Here is an 18452-nt window from a genome sequence, read left to right as displayed (position 1 = left end):
GTGATCAGCAGTGGAGAACAGATACAGCAATACTGGAGCTCTGCTTTAGTGGAACACAGCAGACCAGCAGAGTATCTGTTGAGACTACAGGTCAAGCACAGCCTTTCTGGAGGGACTACAGGTCACAGCAGAGCATTCCTCCTTGTGGGACTACAAGTCACAGCAAATATAGGGAGGCAACTCCATGCCACTTTTTCTTGTGGGGGGCACTGGCAGATTTTTGTAGGAAATCTCCTAGGGTAGCACACTCTTGTTTATCCCCATTCAAATTGCGCCCTCTCAGGGCAATTTGAAGGCTGTTGCATAAGGATCAAACATATTCTGGTTTGGTTGTTTCAGGCCTATTGCCCTCCCCTCATATTTAGAGCTTTGGGACATCCCTGTCATCATGGATATGAAGATGCTCTGTGTCCCTGTGTATGATAAAGAAAATGTAGATTTATTTGGTTTACCTGTAAAATCCTTTTTTTGGAATACATAGAAGAACACCAAGATCCTGCCCCTTTTTCTTTGTGATTTATAGTTATGCCTTGCATGCCATTTGCAGTCTTGTGTCTGCCAGTGTCCATTACCTGAAGGTGGCAGCACAACCCTATTGTCATGTACAGTGGGGACGGAAAGTATTCAGACCCCCTTAAATTTTTCACTTTTTGTTATATTGCAGCCATTTGCTAAAATCATTTAAGTTCATTTTTTTCCTCATTAATGTACACACAGCACCCCATATTGACAGAAAAACACAGAATTGTTGACGTTTGCAGATTTATTAAAAAAGAAAAACTGAAATATCACATGGTCCTAAGTTTTCAGACCCTTTGCTGTGACGCTCATATATTTAACTCTTGAGTCCAGCTGTATTTGATTATACTGATTGGACCTGATTAGGAAAGCCACACACCTGTCTATATAAGATCTTACAGCTCACAGTGCATGTCAGAGCAAATAAGAATCATGAGGTCAAACCTGAAGAGCTCAGCGACAGAATTGTTGCAAGGCACAGATCTGGCCAAGGTTATAAAAAAGTTCTGCTGCACTTAAGGTTCCTGAGAGCACAGTGGCCTCCATAATCCTTAAATGGAAGACGTTTGGGACGACCAGAACCCTTCCTAGAGCTGGCCATCCGGCCAAACTGAGCTATCGGGGGAGAAGAGCCTTGGTGAGAGAGGTAAAGAAAAACCCAAAGATCACTGTGGCTGATCTCCAGAGATGCAGATGGGAGAAAGTTGTAGAAAGTCAACCATCACTGCAGCCCTCCACCAGTTGGGGCTTTATGGCAGAGTGGACCAACGGAAGCCTCTCCTCAGTGCAAGACACATGAAAGCCCACATGGAGTTTGCTAAAAAAACACCCGAAGGACTCCAAGATGGTGAGAAATAAGATTCTCTGGTCTGATGAGACCAAGATAGAACTTTTTGGCCTTAATTCTAAGCGGTATGTGTGGAGAAAACCAGGCACTGCTCATCACCTGTCTAATACAGTCCCAACAGCGAAGCATGGTGGTGGCAGCATCATGCTGTGGGGGTGTTTTACAGCTGCAGGGACAGGACAACTGGTTTGCAATTGGGGTAAAGATGAATGCGGCCAAGTACAGGGATATCCTGGACGAAAACCTTCTCCAGAATTCAGGACCTCAGACTGGGCTGAAGGTTTACCTTCCAACAAGACAATGACCCTAAGCACACAGCTAAAATAATGAAGGAATGGCTTTACAACAACTCTGTGACTGTTCTTGAATGGCCCAGCCAGAGCCCTGACTTAAACCCAATTGAGCATCTCTGGAGAGACCTAAAAGTGGCTGTCCACCAACGTTTACCATCCAACCTGACAGAACTGGAGAGGATCTGCAAGGAGGAATGGCAGAGGATCCCCAAATCCAGGTGTGGAAAAACTTGTTGCATCTTTCCCCAAAAGACTCATGGCTGTATTAGATCAAGAGGGTGCTTCTACTAAATACTGAGCAAAGGGTCTGAATCTTTAGGACCTACGTGATATTTCAGTTTTTCTTTTTTAATAGGATCTGCAAAAATGTCAACAATTCTGTGTTTTTCTGTCAATATGGGGTGCTGTGTGTACATTGATGAGGAAAAAAATGAACTTAAATGATTTTAGCAAATGGCTGCAATATAACAAAGAGTGAAACATTTAAGGGGGTCTGAATACTTTCCGTCCCCACTGTATATGAAGATGCTCTGTGTCCCTTGATGTACTTCAAGAATAGGATTTTACAAGTAAACCAAAAATACTATTATTGCATGCTGTAGCACTCAGTATGGTATATTATACATTCTGTTTGCCTTCTAGAGCCACATTAGGAATATTGTATGGCTTTACTAAACTACACATACTATATGTGCTATACTTTCTATATTCCAAACCATCTCAATTCTGTGGCCCACTCTGTACCTTGTGTTATATTCTATCTATTTCACTCTGTTTGCTGGCCTTTATGTTCTACACGCTATGTGGCCACGCTCTCTACACTGTGCTGCACATTCTATATGCTGTACTCTACCAGTTACACAGTTCCCGGTTATCTACACCTCACTGTAGGTGTTTTGCTCCTCACCACTAGGGATGGGAAGAACACCCCCTGTTTGGTTCGCACCAGAAGATCTTGAACAGGGAACAAGTTCTAGCGAACATGCAAACTCTATTAAAGTTTATGGGACACAAACATGAAAAATCAAAAGTTCTCATTTTAAAGGCTTATATGCAAGTTATTGCCATAAAAATTGTATTGGGATCCTGGTACTGCCCTGGGGGACATATGTATCAATGCAAAATTTTTTTTTTAAAAACAATCGTTTTGAAAGGAGCTGTGATTTTAATGATGCTTAAAGTGACGCATCTGTACGATGTATAGAACCTGCTACAGCAATAATGACATTTCTAAAGGAAAAAATGTCATTTAAACTTGCTTGCGGCTGTAATGTATTGCTGACTCCCAGGAATACAGATAAAAAAAATGAAAGCAAAAATGGCGTAGGGTCCCCCCCAGTCCATACCAGGCCCTTTGGGTCTGGTATGGATTTTAAGGGGAACCCCATGCCAAAATGAAAAAATCCATACCAGATCCTTATCCAAACATATTGCCTGGCAGGTCATACCATACCAGACCACATGCCCTCAACACGGGGGGGGTGTTCTGCACCCCCCCACCCCAAAGCACCTTGTCCCCATGTTGATGGAGACAAGGGCCTCTTCCGGACAGCCCTGTGCTGTGGTTGTCAGGGTCTGCGGGTGGGGGGGGGCCTACCCATTCACCAAAAAAAAGTGTAAAAAAAATAAATAGAAATCGTATCCCTCGATGTAAATCCATTGTCAATCACGATGCCCGCCGGACCCAAAAAAATAGAAAAAAAAGCTACCCGCTGTCTGTCAAACCCTGCGCTTTGAAAGTTCTTATAGTCAAGGATCGGGGCCACCCAGTGGAACCGCCTCTTATGACATTACCTGTGAAAATGGTATCCTTTTCTACTTTGAGATGCCAGGCAATGCATCCACTGATCGAATAGATTGAACCAGGAACATACCAATCTTTCTATTCCGGTTCGCTTGATTGACACTAACGTGAACCTATCTGGGTGCAGTTCGGGCTGCTTGTTGCCCCTCTCTCCTTCCCTCTCCTGTATGGGGGACATGTAGGCGTGATCCCTCGCAAGACATGTTTGGTCCACCGCCCGTTCCCTGGGGATTTGACCCGACACGGGGGAGACAAGGGAACATAGGAGGAATCACATCACCCCAAACACTCTAAAAACGCCAGAAAATTCTGTGATAGTGGACAACTATCCTCTGAAGAAGACCCAGCAAGGGTCGAAACGCGTCAGGATTCATACATACAACTTCCGTTGTCCCATCTATATTGCATTGTATATTGCCCTTATCTATAGGCATTGTCTGTTGTTAACCTATTTTAAGGATTCAATATTTGAAGAAATTGTGGTTGCCTTATAATACATTGTATTTTGCATTGGTTCAAATCATCGGCATAGTCCGTTGCAATTGTATGCTATATCCAGTTCATGTCCTGACTCAAACAGTCAGAATATATTTAGCGATTTTTTAACATGTCATTTATACTTTTTGTATTAATAAAACTAATTTTTTCAACTATCTATATTGCATTTCATTGGCTGCTTTAAAGCCCCGATAGGGGGTTTTTCGTAGTTTTTTATATTTTTATTTTTTTTTAACAAAATTGTCATAATAACAAGTTATTTCTCACACATGGCATATGCATACTTCCGATTACACCTCAAAATACATTCTGCTACTCCTCCTGAGTATGGCAATACCACATGTGTGAGCACTTTTCACAGCCTGGCCACATAGAGAGGCCCAACATGCAGGGAGCACCATTAGGCGTTCTGGAGCATAAATTACACATCTCATTTCATTCCTACCTATAACACTTTTGAAGGTCCTGGAGCACCAGGACAGTGGAATTACCCACAAAATTACCCCATTTTGGAAAGAAAACACCCCAAGATATAGTCTATGAGGCATGGGCTGCAGATATGTACTCAGGTACTCTGATGGCTACAGATAGGTACACAGGTACTCTGATGGGCTACAGATAGGTACTCGGGTACTCTGATGGGCTGCAGATAGGTACTCGGGTACAGAAAAACAGGTGCAGAAAAATTGGGCCTTGGTTGTTGGTGGTGCCTTAACACTGTAACTCCTCACAGTTACTCTTGTAGGCGCAAGAACGGGCCTTCTGTTAAAAATTAGAAAAAAATTTTAATTACATGCACCTGTCAAACAGTTGCAGAAAAATTGGGCCATGGGCGTTGGTTGTGCCTGAACACTGTAAACCCTCACAGTTACTCTTGCTGGGTGCAGGAATGGGCCCTGCTGTAAAAAGTTTGAATAAAAGAGGTACTCTGGTACTCTGATGGGCTGGTGACAGGTATTCGGGTACTGTGATGGGCTGCAGAGAGGTACTCAGGTAGTCTAATGGGCTGGGGACAGGTACTCTGATGAGCTGCAGGAGGGAGGAAGTGATCCCACTGGCATCATTTTACAATTGGCCGTTAGGGCAAATCCAGACCAAAAGGGTCCCCCCACGCTGTTCTTTCCCTAATTCTTTTTTTACAATTCTTTTTTTTTTTAATTCAGCTCTCAGTGGGGAAGTCTTAACAACCTATTGACTGTGTGCTCGGCAGGCGAACATCCCACTAAATGCACAGAAAGTTTGGGTGTTAGGCGAGTACCTGAATGGGCGATGTTCAGGCCAAACTTATGCTCGACCCAAACTGTTCAACCATCCCTAGTGGTGCCTGAACACTGTAACCCCTCACAGTTACTCTTGCTGGGTGCAGGGACGGGCCTTCTGTTAAAAATTTGAAAAAAAAAGTTATATTACATGCACATATCAGAGGTGCAGAAAAATTGGCCCTTGGGTGTTGGTGGTGCCCGAATTCCTGTAATTCCTCACAGTTACTCTTGCTGGGTGCAGGAATGAGCCCTGCTGTTAAAAATGTGAAAAAAAATTCAAATTAAATGCACCTGTCAAACAGGTACAGAAAAATTTGGCCTTAGGTATTGGTGGTGCCTGAGAACTGTAACCCCTCACAGTTACTCTTACTGGGCGCAGGAATGGGCCCTGCTGTTAAAACTTTTAATACAAATTGAAATTACATGCACCTGTCAAACAGGTGCTGAAAATTTAGGTCTTAGGTGTTGGTGGTGCCTGAACACTGTAACCCCTCACAGTTACTCTTGCTGGGCACAGGAATGGGCCCTGCTGTTAAAAATTAGAAAAAAAAATGAAATTACATGCAAACAGGTGCAGAAAATTGGGCCTTAGGTGTTGGTGGTGCCTTAACACTGTAACTGTAAATATTGTTGGAAGCTAGCATAATCAAGATTCGGGAATAAGATAGGCAGCATAGGCAGTCTTCAAGGGATCCCAGATCCCTAGCAAATTTAATCAGTTACATCAGCATCAGGGGCTTAATAGCTGCTGTTGATCCGGAACTGATTCATTTTGATAAATGTCAGCTGGTCAACGAAGTCTGTAGACAGACACACTCTTTTATCTGTCACAAAACCTTTAGCAGCACTGAATATCCATTCAGAAAGTACGCTTGATGCAGAACAAGCCAGTAGCTTGATTGCATATTGAGCAAGTTCTGGCCAGTGGTCCATCCTCAAGACCCAGTAACCCAGTAGATGCTCAGTTGGATGGTTCTCCAAGTCTGCTCTTGCCCCTGGATAATCCTGCACCGTATGAGACGCTGCCGATGGTTGCTTAAAACTAACAGCCCTGGGCGCTGAGGACTAAAGAATTGTTTAGCTGGTCGCCTTCTCCACCGCTCTTCCTCTGGCCGAACAAAGCCTCAGAAATACATTGTCCAGGAAATGGTAACCTCTCAGTGTCTGGAAAGGTGTTACACAAATTTTTCTTCAAGGCGTCCTGAAGATTTTTCTTCCTCTGCTCCCTCTATGAAGGCAGGATGAGCTCGACAACTTTACCCTTGTAATGTGGATCAAGAAGGGTTGCCAGCCAGTAATGATGCCTCTCATTGATAACACGAATCCTCGGGTCCTTTCGCAAGCTTTACAGAATCAGGGAGCCCATGTAGCATAAGTTTGAGGACACATGAGATTCTGAGTCCTCTGGGTCACTAAGGATGACATTGTCAGAAACTACCTCTTGCCAGTCTCGTACGTCTTCTGGGGACTGAAAACCATCCCTTGAAGACTGCTGTATGTTATCCTCTACATCCATGCTGACTCAATCCTCCTCCTCTTCCTCCTGTGTGTTTGGTGGCCCCGCAGGAATGGTATCTGCATAAAGGGGGCCTTAAGTTGAAAGGAAGTCTTCCTCTTCCTCCCGCTGTTCTGCCTCAAGTGCCCTGTCCATGATTCCACAGTGCATGCATCCTTTATCAACAGCCACTGGCATGGCGAAAAGAAGCCAAGCTCCCCTGAGCCTGTCCTTGTGCCATACTCACACAGGTACTTATTGATGTCCCTCTGTTGTGTGTGCAGCCGCTCCAGCATTGCCAATGTTGAGTTGCCTCACAAGATCTTGTAAGCCTGGGTACCTGTTCAAGAAACGCTGCACCACCAAATTCAGGATATGAGTCAAGCATGGAACATTCAAGTGTCCCTGTCGGAGGGCAGAGAGAAGGTTGGTGCCATTGTCACATACAGCCATTCCTGGGTCAAGCTGCCATGGCGTCAACCACCTCTGGGCCTTCCCCAGCATAGCTGACAAAATCTCTGCCCCGGTGTGGCTCCTGTCCCCTAGACAGACCAACTGAAGCACCACGTGGCTTCTTTTAGCCTGCTTGGGTAGCCCCTTTAACGCTTAGTGAGCACTGATGGCTCAGAGGAAAATTTAGCAGAAGAGGCCATAGAGGAAGAAAAAGAGGAGGTGGTGGAGCTGACAGATGTGGCAGAATCACCACCATATTTTTGGAGGCGTGGTGGAACAAGCGCCAGCGCTGAACCCTGCCCTGTATCCTTCCCAGGTGCCAGCAGAGTTGCCCAGTGCGCCGTGAAGAAAATGTAACATCCCTGACCATGTCTGCTGGACCACGAGTCAGCAGTAATGTGAACCATGCTGCTGACCGCCCTGTCCAACGAGGCCAAAACATTGCCTTCCACATGATGGTACAGATCTGGAATGGCTTTATGTGAAAAGAAATTTCTTTTTGGAAGCTACCACTGTGGTATAGCACATTCCGCAAACCCACAAAAGGGTGCAGAGTCTACCAGATGAAAAGGCAGCAGTAGTGCTAGCAATTTGGCCAAGCTAGCATTTAGACACTGAGCGTGTGGATGGCTAGGAAAGTTTTTTTTTTTACGGTTCAGCAACTGGGGTAGCAAAATTGGCCTGGTGAAATCAACAGGTGGTGTACTGCTAGCAGATTGGATGCAAGTACTTGTGGTGCCCCCATCGCTATACCATCATTCCTTTCAGTGGAAGTTTTTGTGAAGACTTGAGGTATAGTAGGGGTAGAGATCCAAGATGAGCAGCAAGGAGAAGTCTGCATTTTTTATGATGTGGGTCTTTCAAGTGCTGCTGCCAACAGGACTGCATGGCATGTTGTCACATATCTTGTCAAGCATGTGGTGCCCAAGCGGCTGGTGTTCTGGCCATGCTTGATTTGCTTCATACGGAGATTACAAACAGCCACACTGCAGTCTGCTGCGCATGTGTTGAAAAAAGCCCACACCAATGAACTTTTGCAAGGCAGCAGGAAGTCAGCAGCGCCCTGCACCTGTGGAGCTCTGTGGTGTGATGCAATAGGGTGGCTACCCTTAGGCCGGCCCCTGGAAGACAACCTGCCTCGTTGGACTTTGACAAAGCGCAGGCGTGTGAAACATGTTAGTCACAGTCGCTGCGGCAACATCGAGCCTACGTAACGTCCATCACCTTGTGATCTCCTGATTCCGGCTGTGACCCAGTCCTCCTGTTTCCGGATCCAGCTTCCATGGACCAGAGTGCCTCCCAGGACGCCGGTCATCTGCCTGGCAGTTAGGCATGTCAGCTGTGTGAACTCCGTGATGACATCGGCTACAGTCTTTTTCCTGATGCGGAGCGAGAGTGACACCTGTGGCCGATCCAGCTGTTGCAGTGCAGTGAGCCGTGCTTCCTGTGTGAGTGTCATCTTTGGTCGGGCTAACACTTGTAGTATAGAGAGTGGTGGTTACCCACTCCACATCCCCCTCTGCACATTTTGAGTGTTGAGTCTCTTCCTTGCTCATTATATGGAACATATTTGCCGATATTAACCCCTTGGCAGCTGGCAGTACTGTAACTATTTTCATTCAGTATATTTCAACAATGAAATTGATGCTTTCTGATCAAGTCTTTTTATACTTGATTTTTTTCATTTGACTGTTATGTGTTTTAATTTTTTCCGTGCATTTTAATAAATGAACTTGGATTTACATATATTTAGCTCTTTCAATCCTCTGGCCCCATGGAGCGCTGCCTATTGTGTATTTTATCGTTGGAGTTGTGCCTTCTCCTCACTTTCCTCCTCTGTTCTCTCAGGCACCCAAGTACAGTCAGTGACCTCCCCTCCCTCCTCGTCATTGGAGCAAACTTCTTGTCCGTCATTGGCACCCCCTCTCTCTAGGCTCACATTACTCTCTTTCTCAACTTGGGAACCAACATCGGAGCATTCAAATTGCTGCGCATCCTCCAGCAGCATGTAACTGATACTACGTTCAAATAATTTAGGTGACTCCTCCATGCATAATGGTGGGACTACAGAAGGAGTAGCTGTGGACAAGGAGCCTGCGGAATAAGATGCTTTGGCAGCTGCTGTGAAAGGCAAACTAGTATGAGCCTGGGTGACAGAGGATGAGGAGGATCAGGACAGCTTAACTATCCACTCCACCAACTCTTCTCCATGTTGTGGCTCAATAACATGGCCAGCAGTGAAAAAAAAGGACAAGCGTGCCCCGCCTGCAGAGGATGCACCATGTCCGTGACCACCACTTTTCATTGTGGACACAGAGGCTGCTTGCCCTCTTTTAGTGGCCTGTGAGTGTCTGCCTCTCCTTGTTGGCCTTTCGGACATGATGGGAATTTTTTGGTAGGATTTTTATAACTTTTTATTATAGAGAGTGGGATATTTATTATAGCAAAAAGTTAAAAATATTGCGTTTTTTTCAAAATTGTCGCTCTATTTTTGTTTATAGCGCAAAAAATAAAAACCGCAGGGGTGATCAAATACCACCAAAAGAAAGCTCTATTTGTGGGGAAAAAAAGGGCATCAATTTTGTTTAGGAGCCACGTCGCTCGACCGTGCAATTGTCAGTTAAAGCGACGCAGTGCCGAATCGCAAAAAGTGCTCTGGTCAGGAAGGGGGTAAATTCTTCTGGGGCTGAAGTAGTTAATAAAGAAAATAAGGGTGCAGCAATTGTGGAGAATTTTTTTTACAGCTGCAGCTGCAAAAAAAAACTAACATAAAATAAAACAAAAGGAAGACCACCTGTAACTCAGAAGAAGGAACAGCAATTATGGAGAATTTTTTTTTGGTGCTGCAGAAAGAGGAATACCTGCGACGCAGAAGGGGGGACAGCAATTATGCCCTAAATATTCTTAGTGCTGCTGTGCCAAAAAAATTTAAAAAAAGGAAACCACTGCTGACACAGAAAGAGGAACACCTGCGACGCAGAAGGGGGGCAGCAATTATGCCCTAAATATTCTTAGTGCCGCTGTGCCAAAAAATACAATTAAAAAAGGAAACCACTGCTGACGCAGAAAAAGGAACACCTGGGCCCATCCCTACTCACCATCATGCTCTGTGTGTATATTCTGTGAACAACATCTGTTCTCTACACTGTGTATGTTTAATATTCCACACAACCCAATACTGTGTACTGAACTATTTGTTAGTCTGCATTGACCTGCTTTACAATACACATCGTGTTCTCTCTCTAATCCACACCAGCCCATTCTATACACGGTGCTGTATGCTCTGTATTTCAAATGATCCCATGGAATTACATAGCTCGCAGCCATCCCTGATTTTGAGAGACTGTCCCTGATTTGGAACAAAGTCCCTCTGTCCCTAGTTCCTCCTCATTTGTCCTTCATTTTGGTCTGATCTATAAAGTTGTATATACAGTGTCTTGAAAAAGTATTCATACCTCTCAACATTTTCCACATTTTGTCATGTTACAATCAAAAATGTAAATGTAATTTATTGGGATTTGTGAAGTGGAAGGAAAATGATAAATGTTTTTTTAAATGTTTTCAAATAAATATGTGAAAAGTGTGGCGTGCATTTGTATTCAGCCTCCCTGAGTCAATACTTTGTAGAACCAACTTTCATTGCAATTACAGCTGCAAGTATTTTTGAGGATGTCTCTACCAGCTTTGCACATCTAAAGAGTGACATTTGTTTCCCATTCTTTGAAAAAGCTCTGTCAGATTGGATGGAGAGCGTCTGTGAACAGGAATTTTCAAGCCTTACCACAGATTCTCAGTTGGATTTAGGTCTGGACTTTGACTGGGCCATTCTAACACATGTATATGCTTTGATCTAAACAATTCCATTGTAGCTCTGGCTGTATGTTTAGGGTCGTTGTCCTGCTGGAAGGTGAACCTCCGCCCCAGTCTCAAGTCTTTTGCAGACTCTAACAGGTTTTCTTCTAAGATTGCCCTGTATTTGGCTCCGTTCAGCTTCCCATCAATTCTGATCAGCTTCCCTGTCCCTACTGAAGAAAAGCATCCCCACAATATGATGCTGCCATCACTATGTTTCACGGTTGGGTTAGTGTGTTCAGGATGATGTGTAGTATTAGTTTTTCGCCACACATAGCATATTGCTTTTAGGTCAAAAAGTTCAATTTTGGTCTCATCTGACCAGAACACCTTCTTCCCCATGTTTGCTGTGTCCCCCACATGGCTTCTCGTAAACTGCAAATGAGACTTCTTATGGCTTTCTTTCAGCAATGGCTTTCTTCTTGCCACTCTTCCATAAAGGCCACATTTGTGGAGTACACGACTAATAGTTGTCCTGTGGACAGATCCTTCCCCCTGAGCTGTGGTTCTCTGCAGCTCCTCCAGGGTTACTATGGGCCACTTGGCTGCTTTTCTGATTAATGCTCTCTTTGCCTGACCTGTCAGTTTAGGTGGACGGCCATGTCTTAGGTAGGTTTGCAGTTGGGCCATACTCTTTTCATTTTCGGATGATGGATTGAACAGTGCTCCGTGAGCTGTTCAAGGTTGGGATATTTTTTTTTATACCCTAACCCTGCTTTAAACTTCTCCACAACTTAATCCCTGACCAGTCTGGTGTGTTCCCTGGCCTTCATGATGCTGTTTGTTCACTAAGGTTCTCTAACAAACCTCTGAGGTTTGAGAACAGCTGTATTTTACTGAGATTAAATTACAAACAGATGGAATCTATTTGCTAATTATGTGACTTCTGAAGGCATTAGGTTTCATTAGATTTTAGTTAGGGGTATCAAAGTAAAGGGGGCTGAATACAAATGCACGCCACACTTTTCAGATATCTATTTGTAAAAAAAAAATTTAAAAACATTTATCATTTTCCTTTCACTTCACAATTATGTGCCACTTTGTTTTGGTTTATCACATTAAATGCTAATAAAATAAATGTATGCTTTTGGATGTAACATGACAAAATGTAGAAAATTTAAAGGGGTATAAATACTTTTTCAAGGCACTGTAAAATGCACTATTTATCGTTCAAAAAGTATTTCTCAGAGCTAAATCATCCATCTCATTTCTAAATTGCTGCATCTGTATATTTCCAAAGCCAGTATAAAGGAATAGTAGTGGTAAAAAAAAACACTTGCGGGGTTAACTAATATTTTTTTATGTACTGTAAATGGCATTGCACATAGTGGTCCCCTAGTGGCAGCAATTTTAACTTCCCTGCCAGCCCTGTCAGCTCCTCCTTTTTCAGAGTACCCCCTCAGCAAGTGCAGTGCAGGTGCATTCCTGAGCCATAGACACACACAGTGTCGGTTAGTCACACCCCCCACCCTCCTCATAGGAGTTTAACTGACAACAGCAAGATCCATAGGCTGCCTGTGTCTCCCGTGAGAGCTGAAAGTGGAGGTGCGGTGCTGTAACCAGGACATGGCTACATAGGTGGAGGGAGCCACATATGTGTTTAGGGGATGGGGGTGGGAGAACAGGTAGTGAGGCATTTTTTACCCTAATGGTATGGTAAAAGCCCCTGGACAACTATATTTTTTCCCTTGCAGTGGGGCTGTGTCTGCACTGCAAGGGTTAATTGTTCATTTTGGTCCAGGGGAACAGAACAAAATTATTTTCTTACCTGATTCTCCACTCCTCCCTGCTGCTCGACTGTTCCCGCAGCTTCTTCTCACCTATAGTCAAGAGGTTTAGAGTTCTGACATCATCAAGACCAAAGCAAGGCCTATAGCTCTGCATTGGACTGAGGGATAGTCCACCACCAGAACGTGGGGGACAGCCATCTGCCGGGGAGCAGAGGATCAGGTATGTAAAGCCATTTCTTCTCTCTCCTAGACAAAACAAACTATTAACCCTTGCACAGCCCCAATGCAAGGGATCATTTTTTAGTTGCCCAGAGTTGGGCTTTAAGTCATTGTGTTGCATCATAATGGTTACAAAGTTACATAGTTAGTCTGGTTGAAAAAGACAAGTCCATCTAGTTCAACCAATAATTGTGATTTTTCTGATTCTCAGTGCACATCCACAGGGTTGATTAAGTAAAATAGTAAATATAGTTTACCAAATAAACTGAAATTTTACTTAGCTTAGTGAATTGAATGATGCTGTGTTCAATTTGATTCCCCAGTCACTGGCAGGGGTTTTATAAAATATGATTTTGTGTTGGGCATGACTGGATAATTGAAGTAAACACAGCTTAACTGTCATTAACAAGCTGAGCAAATATTCTCTACTTTTCTAGCAAATAAACCACTGTGTGTAAGTTCTGGTTTGAATGAAAGTAACAGACTTTCTATAAGACTAAATTGACTCGGAACTTCACTCTCCAAATAGGACTTTAGGCTGTTATGGAGCCAAGGAGTGGGAGACCATTAGGAAGGCCATTGAGGCGAGTTAAACTGTGATGTCTGCTATCTAGTACACCAGATATCACAAGCACAGGAGTCATCAGGATTGCTAGTCACAGACCCCTCTGCTTTATTTATTTTGTCTTACTGTCTTAGTAGTATAGACTTATTGCGTTTAGGACATCTACTACAATCTAACCGGATGGGCCCCATCAAAGTTTTGCAATGCGGCCCCGTGATCTGTAGTTATACCTCTGGCTGGCAGACCACTAAATAATAATAAGCTATATTAACAGGATTCGGGTTAATGTGCAAAATACCATTAGTTAACATGCTTGCAATAAAGCACCCCAACATATCACACATGAATGAAGAAAGCCTTATATTTGAATCATATGACATGATATACTAACTAATCAGTATATTATATTAAAAAAAAAACTCTCACTAACACAGATAGTATATCATATCATATGCTTAGGAATACATACAGTATATCATATCATATCCTCACAAAAACACACTATATATTACATGATGTACTACTACTGATATAATAGTGCAAAAAGAGTGTGTGTACCCTTAAGAATACCCTGTACTGATATCTCCCGAAATATGATGTGATCATTGAAGTGTTTGTAAAGTCTAAATTGTTTTTCTTTTTAAAATAACAAACATGGTACACCTACCTGCTCTGTGCAAAAACAATTGCTCAAAGTGGCCCAGATCCTCCTCTTTTGGGGTCCCCCACAGCACTCCTGGCTCCACTTCTTCTCCGCCTGCCATCATAGGAAGCCACCCTCTATGGTGGCACACCTGCGGGCTCGATCCTGAGCCATGTTGCCCATGTCAGTAGACACAGATAGAGACAATAGCTCCCGCTGCCTCAACAAAACCTGTGAGAGTTGGGAGAGTGGCTACAGATGGGCACAGCGCTGGAATGAGTGAGGACACAGGTAAGTATATGGGGGGTGAGGTACTGGAACATTTTTTCCCTTACATACAGAGAACTAATTAAGGTATAAAATGTTTAGGCTTTAGTAGCACTTTTAGGCTTCATGTACACTGGCCTACATTTACCATGACCGTGGCAAAATTGGCCAGCGGTCAAAGTGTTCCTATCCTGAACGCAATTCTTTCGCATTCAGGAGAGGGCTGTTGAAGCTCATGTAAAGGCGGCAGCTCCTAAACTTTGCTAAAAGTCTATGTGTACATTGACACATATGATTTTTTTGGAGTTGAGTTTAGGAGCTTTGGCAAAAAAAATGGCAAAAGCTCCTAAACTCAAGTTTAGGACCTGCCAGTGTAGGCTAGTGTACATGAAGCCTAAAGCATTATAATAAATGTATTTTTCCACACTCATAATGACTTCCATTTTTTTTTTTTTTGTTACACAAATAGTTTAAAAAGTCAAAGTTCATGTTTGTGAAACATAATACATACTAGCAGTGTAGTGCTTAGAGGGCGTTTTGGCCTAATCCTCTATGTATAACAATTTCAGCTTATAGATATTTTTTGTATTTGTTGTACTTTAGGTTACCCCACAACTTTTCCACAGGATTTTTAAAATATTGTATTATATTAATGATAAATACGAATTATTTGTTTTTTTATAACCCACGATTTCCACAGACTCTTGGTAAAAGATATGGCATGTGTTGATAATAAAATATTAATATTATATAAAGAAAAAAAGATTTGATTTATGAATTGAAAGTTTTATTGAAAATTAACAAATCACAGAAGCATTTGCTGCCAATAATGATGTTAAGTCTCTGTGTTTTGAGGATTTAGTGGTATCCATGGGTCAGAGCGGCCACTAAAACGTTGCTGAATTTCTGCCAGGCAGCCGCGACTTGAGGGGTGAAGCCAGCTCCCAGCTTGGTTGCCAAGACAATCAACAGCACTTGGGCAAGACGCTGTGGAAACAGAAAAAAAACATTACTAAAGTTCTTCTAGTAATTCTATCATACCCTATTTTTCAACATAGTCCAATAAGTTACCAGTAACATAACCTACTTAACACCATTTGTGCAGATCTCTTGAAAAGGAATAGTTTACCAAAATCAGTCATCTTGTATTCATGCCAGATTGGCAAACATAGTAAGATAAATGCATTATTCCTATACTTTTCTTTATCTGACTGCATGTTTAATAATAAACACCGCTTTGTTGGTCACACACTTAGTAATTTATTACAAATTTTATACAGTTATTTACATAATTTCTGGGTTTTAACGTGTTGGTTAAAGTGAAAAAAAAATGCTACTTCTTGATCATTATGTTGGGATATTTAAGGACACTGGAAAGGCACACCATTTATTTTTTCTAAACAAAATTATTTAATTCCATATAACATTATAAAATTATATTTCATTTGAAAAAAACATTTGCATGCAAGTATTTACATCTTTCAGTTTCTTTCCAGCACCAATACCAATAATTCACATTCACATATACAAATCCATCTATAGTAAATATAACCATTAGATAGACATATATCCTGTATGTTGAAGTTATATAGAAATTAACGTGCTGGAACAGGTAACACCCATGCAAATAAATATTAAAGTTAAAGACGCGTATAAAGAAATGTTTTAAAATGTTTTACTTAACTAAACAGTTTTAGGGGAAAAAATGGTCTTGTGACTTTCCAGTATGCTTAAAATTATCACAATATAATAAATCATTTGGTTTGTTTGACTGTGGATAGTCTATACTGTGGATATATAAATGTCTCTATTCCTAAATTTAGATGTTTTTAATAGGAATAATATTAAACCTGTAATTTCTGCTATAACAGCATTGCAATAAACATACCTTAAAGTTCTCAGGATCCACATGGAGGTCAGCAGCATGTTCTTTGCTGAGATTAGCCAAAGTTCCTTTCACATCATCCAGATGCTGAATAGCGTTGCCAACAGCTCCGAGCACCTTCTTGCCATGAGCGCGGACATTCTCATTACTAGAGATAGTGTCAACAATGGACAAGTTTCCAAAGCTGCTGAAATACCTCTGGGTCCATGGGTACACGATAAATAGCCTAAATGGTAGGTAAATGATCGGTTTATTAATGGCATGTTCATCAATTATTTATTAGCCACAGTGTTTGTAATTATTTGATGCTCCCATATAGCAGTATGTTACAAAGATCGGAGCTTTGTGTATGCAAAATGTATGAAAGAAATGTTACAGCAGTTTAAAGAGTTTAGTTACATTTTTTGTTACAGCTATGGAAAGACTGATTCTTAATGTTATATCAGGTTTATTAAGTAAAAGATAAACATGTTACTTACCTGGTAAGGGCTTCAGCGCCATCATTCTCAATGCTGACTTTTGCCCATGATGAGGTGATGGCAGCTAGCTGCTTCTAGGGGCACCTGGCATTTTTTTTTCCTGCCTCTAAATTCCCCTGCATGTTAGCCTATAGGGGTTGATTTATTAAAACTGTTGAGTGCAAAATCTGTTGCAGCTGTGCATAGAAACCAATCAGCTTCCAGGTTTTATTGTCAAAGCCTAATTGAACAAGTTGAAGTTAGAAGCTGATAGGCTACCACACACAGCTGCACCAGATTTTGTACTTTCCAGTTTTAGTAAATTCCCCCCCATGAGTGTCCACGCACATAGGTTTTAGCAGCGTTTAGTGGTAGGGGCATTTAGAGGCACAGAAAAAACCCCACTGTCATGCGTCCAGGAGCAGTAGAATTTTGGCAGAAAAAATGCTTGAAGCTTGTAAACGCATGTGAAAATGTCTAAAAGCATGCTAACGCTAGGCGTGTTTAGTGCTTGAGTGTTAATGTATTTCAATGGCCAAAATAAATGATTATCTGGCCAATGAAATGAATTCACACCCAAGCGCTTGATGCCTGTAAACACACCTAAACGTCAGGCAGTTTGTTCTTATGAAAGTTTGCTGCCAGGAGTAAAGTTTTCTAGGAGAATTTGCAAAACGTCCTGTGTGCATGAGGCCTAATAGGTGCAAAACGTATGAAAGAAATTTCACAGTTATATCTACATTTTATAATCACAGCTATAGAAAGACCGTGCCTAGTGTTACATCAGTTTTATTAGTAAGTAAAAGTAAAGTAAAAGATAAACATTTTGCTTACCTGGTCAGGGCTTCAGCTCCATCTTTCTCAATGTTGACTTTTGCCCATGTTGAGGTGATAGCAGCTTTCTCATTGGCTGTCCAGTGGACCATTTTGGCGGTGAGGTTTAGCTGTTGCTGAGGATTCAAATGAGAAGTTTAACTCTTCTGCTCTTTCACAATTTTAACCCTGATTTATAGTCAACTTTGCCAAGTTACACCCAGTATGGTTTCTGCTGTGTCATGTTAACTCCACCCGGCTCTTCATATCTGATAAGTCTAAATCTTTTCTGTTGTAAATTCTTAAAAAAAATTCCCAAACATCCAACAATAGTTTACAGGTAATAGTTTTTTACATACTTTTTAAAAATATATGTTGATATTTTGAATGCATAATAATCATAATTTAGCTTTAAAAAGGGTGTTAACAGATGAACTTACATGCATTTGCTGATATTTTTTAACATTTTTTTCTCATCTGAGCTTCCGTTTCAAACTTTCCCCTGCCACACTGCAAGATGCCTGCTGGGATCTATGGAGTCCCTCAGGAGTCTCCTTTACTTGCACATTCCTGTTTGTAACTACAATGTTATGTGCCACCATTCACATCACCACACACAAAGGCAGTGCAAGAGGAACAGCTATCTCTCTCCTCTTCTACAGAAATGAGTGAAAATCTACCCAAAGTGATGGGAAATCACCTTTACCAGTTGTAACTAGGACTTCCCAGTCCCCCCCCCTCCTTGCCATGGTCTGGGGTTTGACATTTTAAACTTGAAAATACGGTCTGGGGTTTGACATTTTAAACTTGAAAATACCTGCTTTATTACCCTATGTTGGATTGCTTTTC

At 42.1% G+C, this 18452-nt stretch overlaps 1 protein-coding gene across 1 annotated transcript; it reads right to left on the bottom strand.

Annotated features, from left to right (window-relative positions):
* Positions 1-15212: 15212 nt before the first annotated feature.
* On the bottom strand, positions 15213-17776 carry LOC141147718 (hemoglobin subunit beta-2-like). Its single transcript, XM_073634911.1, has 3 exons — positions 17625-17776; positions 16336-16558; positions 15213-15434 (listed from the first exon to the last, which is right to left on the bottom strand). Exons 1-3 carry the CDS (start codon positions 17714-17716, stop codon positions 15306-15308), a joined length of 444 nt encoding a protein of 147 aa, XP_073491012.1. The 5' UTR covers positions 17717-17776; the 3' UTR covers positions 15213-15305.
* Positions 17777-18452: the final 676 nt, after the last annotated feature.

Source organism: Aquarana catesbeiana, linkage group LG06 (assembly GCF_042186555.1).
Source record: "Aquarana catesbeiana isolate 2022-GZ linkage group LG06, ASM4218655v1, whole genome shotgun sequence".
NCBI lineage: Eukaryota > Metazoa > Chordata > Amphibia > Anura > Ranidae > Aquarana > Aquarana catesbeiana.
Note: the sequence above shows the minus strand (reverse complement) of the source record. Positions and strands in the feature narration are given on the sequence as shown.

What these genes read in the sequence shown, in the direction of transcription:
- LOC141147718 (XM_073634911.1), bottom strand. Translation starts at nt 17,716, where the DNA reads ATGGTCCACTGGACAGCCAATGAGAAAGCTGCTATCACCTCAACATGG. An exon ending in GGAGCTGAAGCCCTGACCAG is followed by an intron (nt 16,559 to 17,624) that starts GTAAGCAAAATG and finishes CCTACCATTTAG; the next exon opens with GCTATTTATCGTGTACCCAT. An exon ending in TGGATCCTGAGAACTTTAAG is followed by an intron (nt 15,435 to 16,335) that starts GTATGTTTATTG and finishes CTGTTTCCACAG; the next exon opens with CGTCTTGCCCAAGTGCTGTT.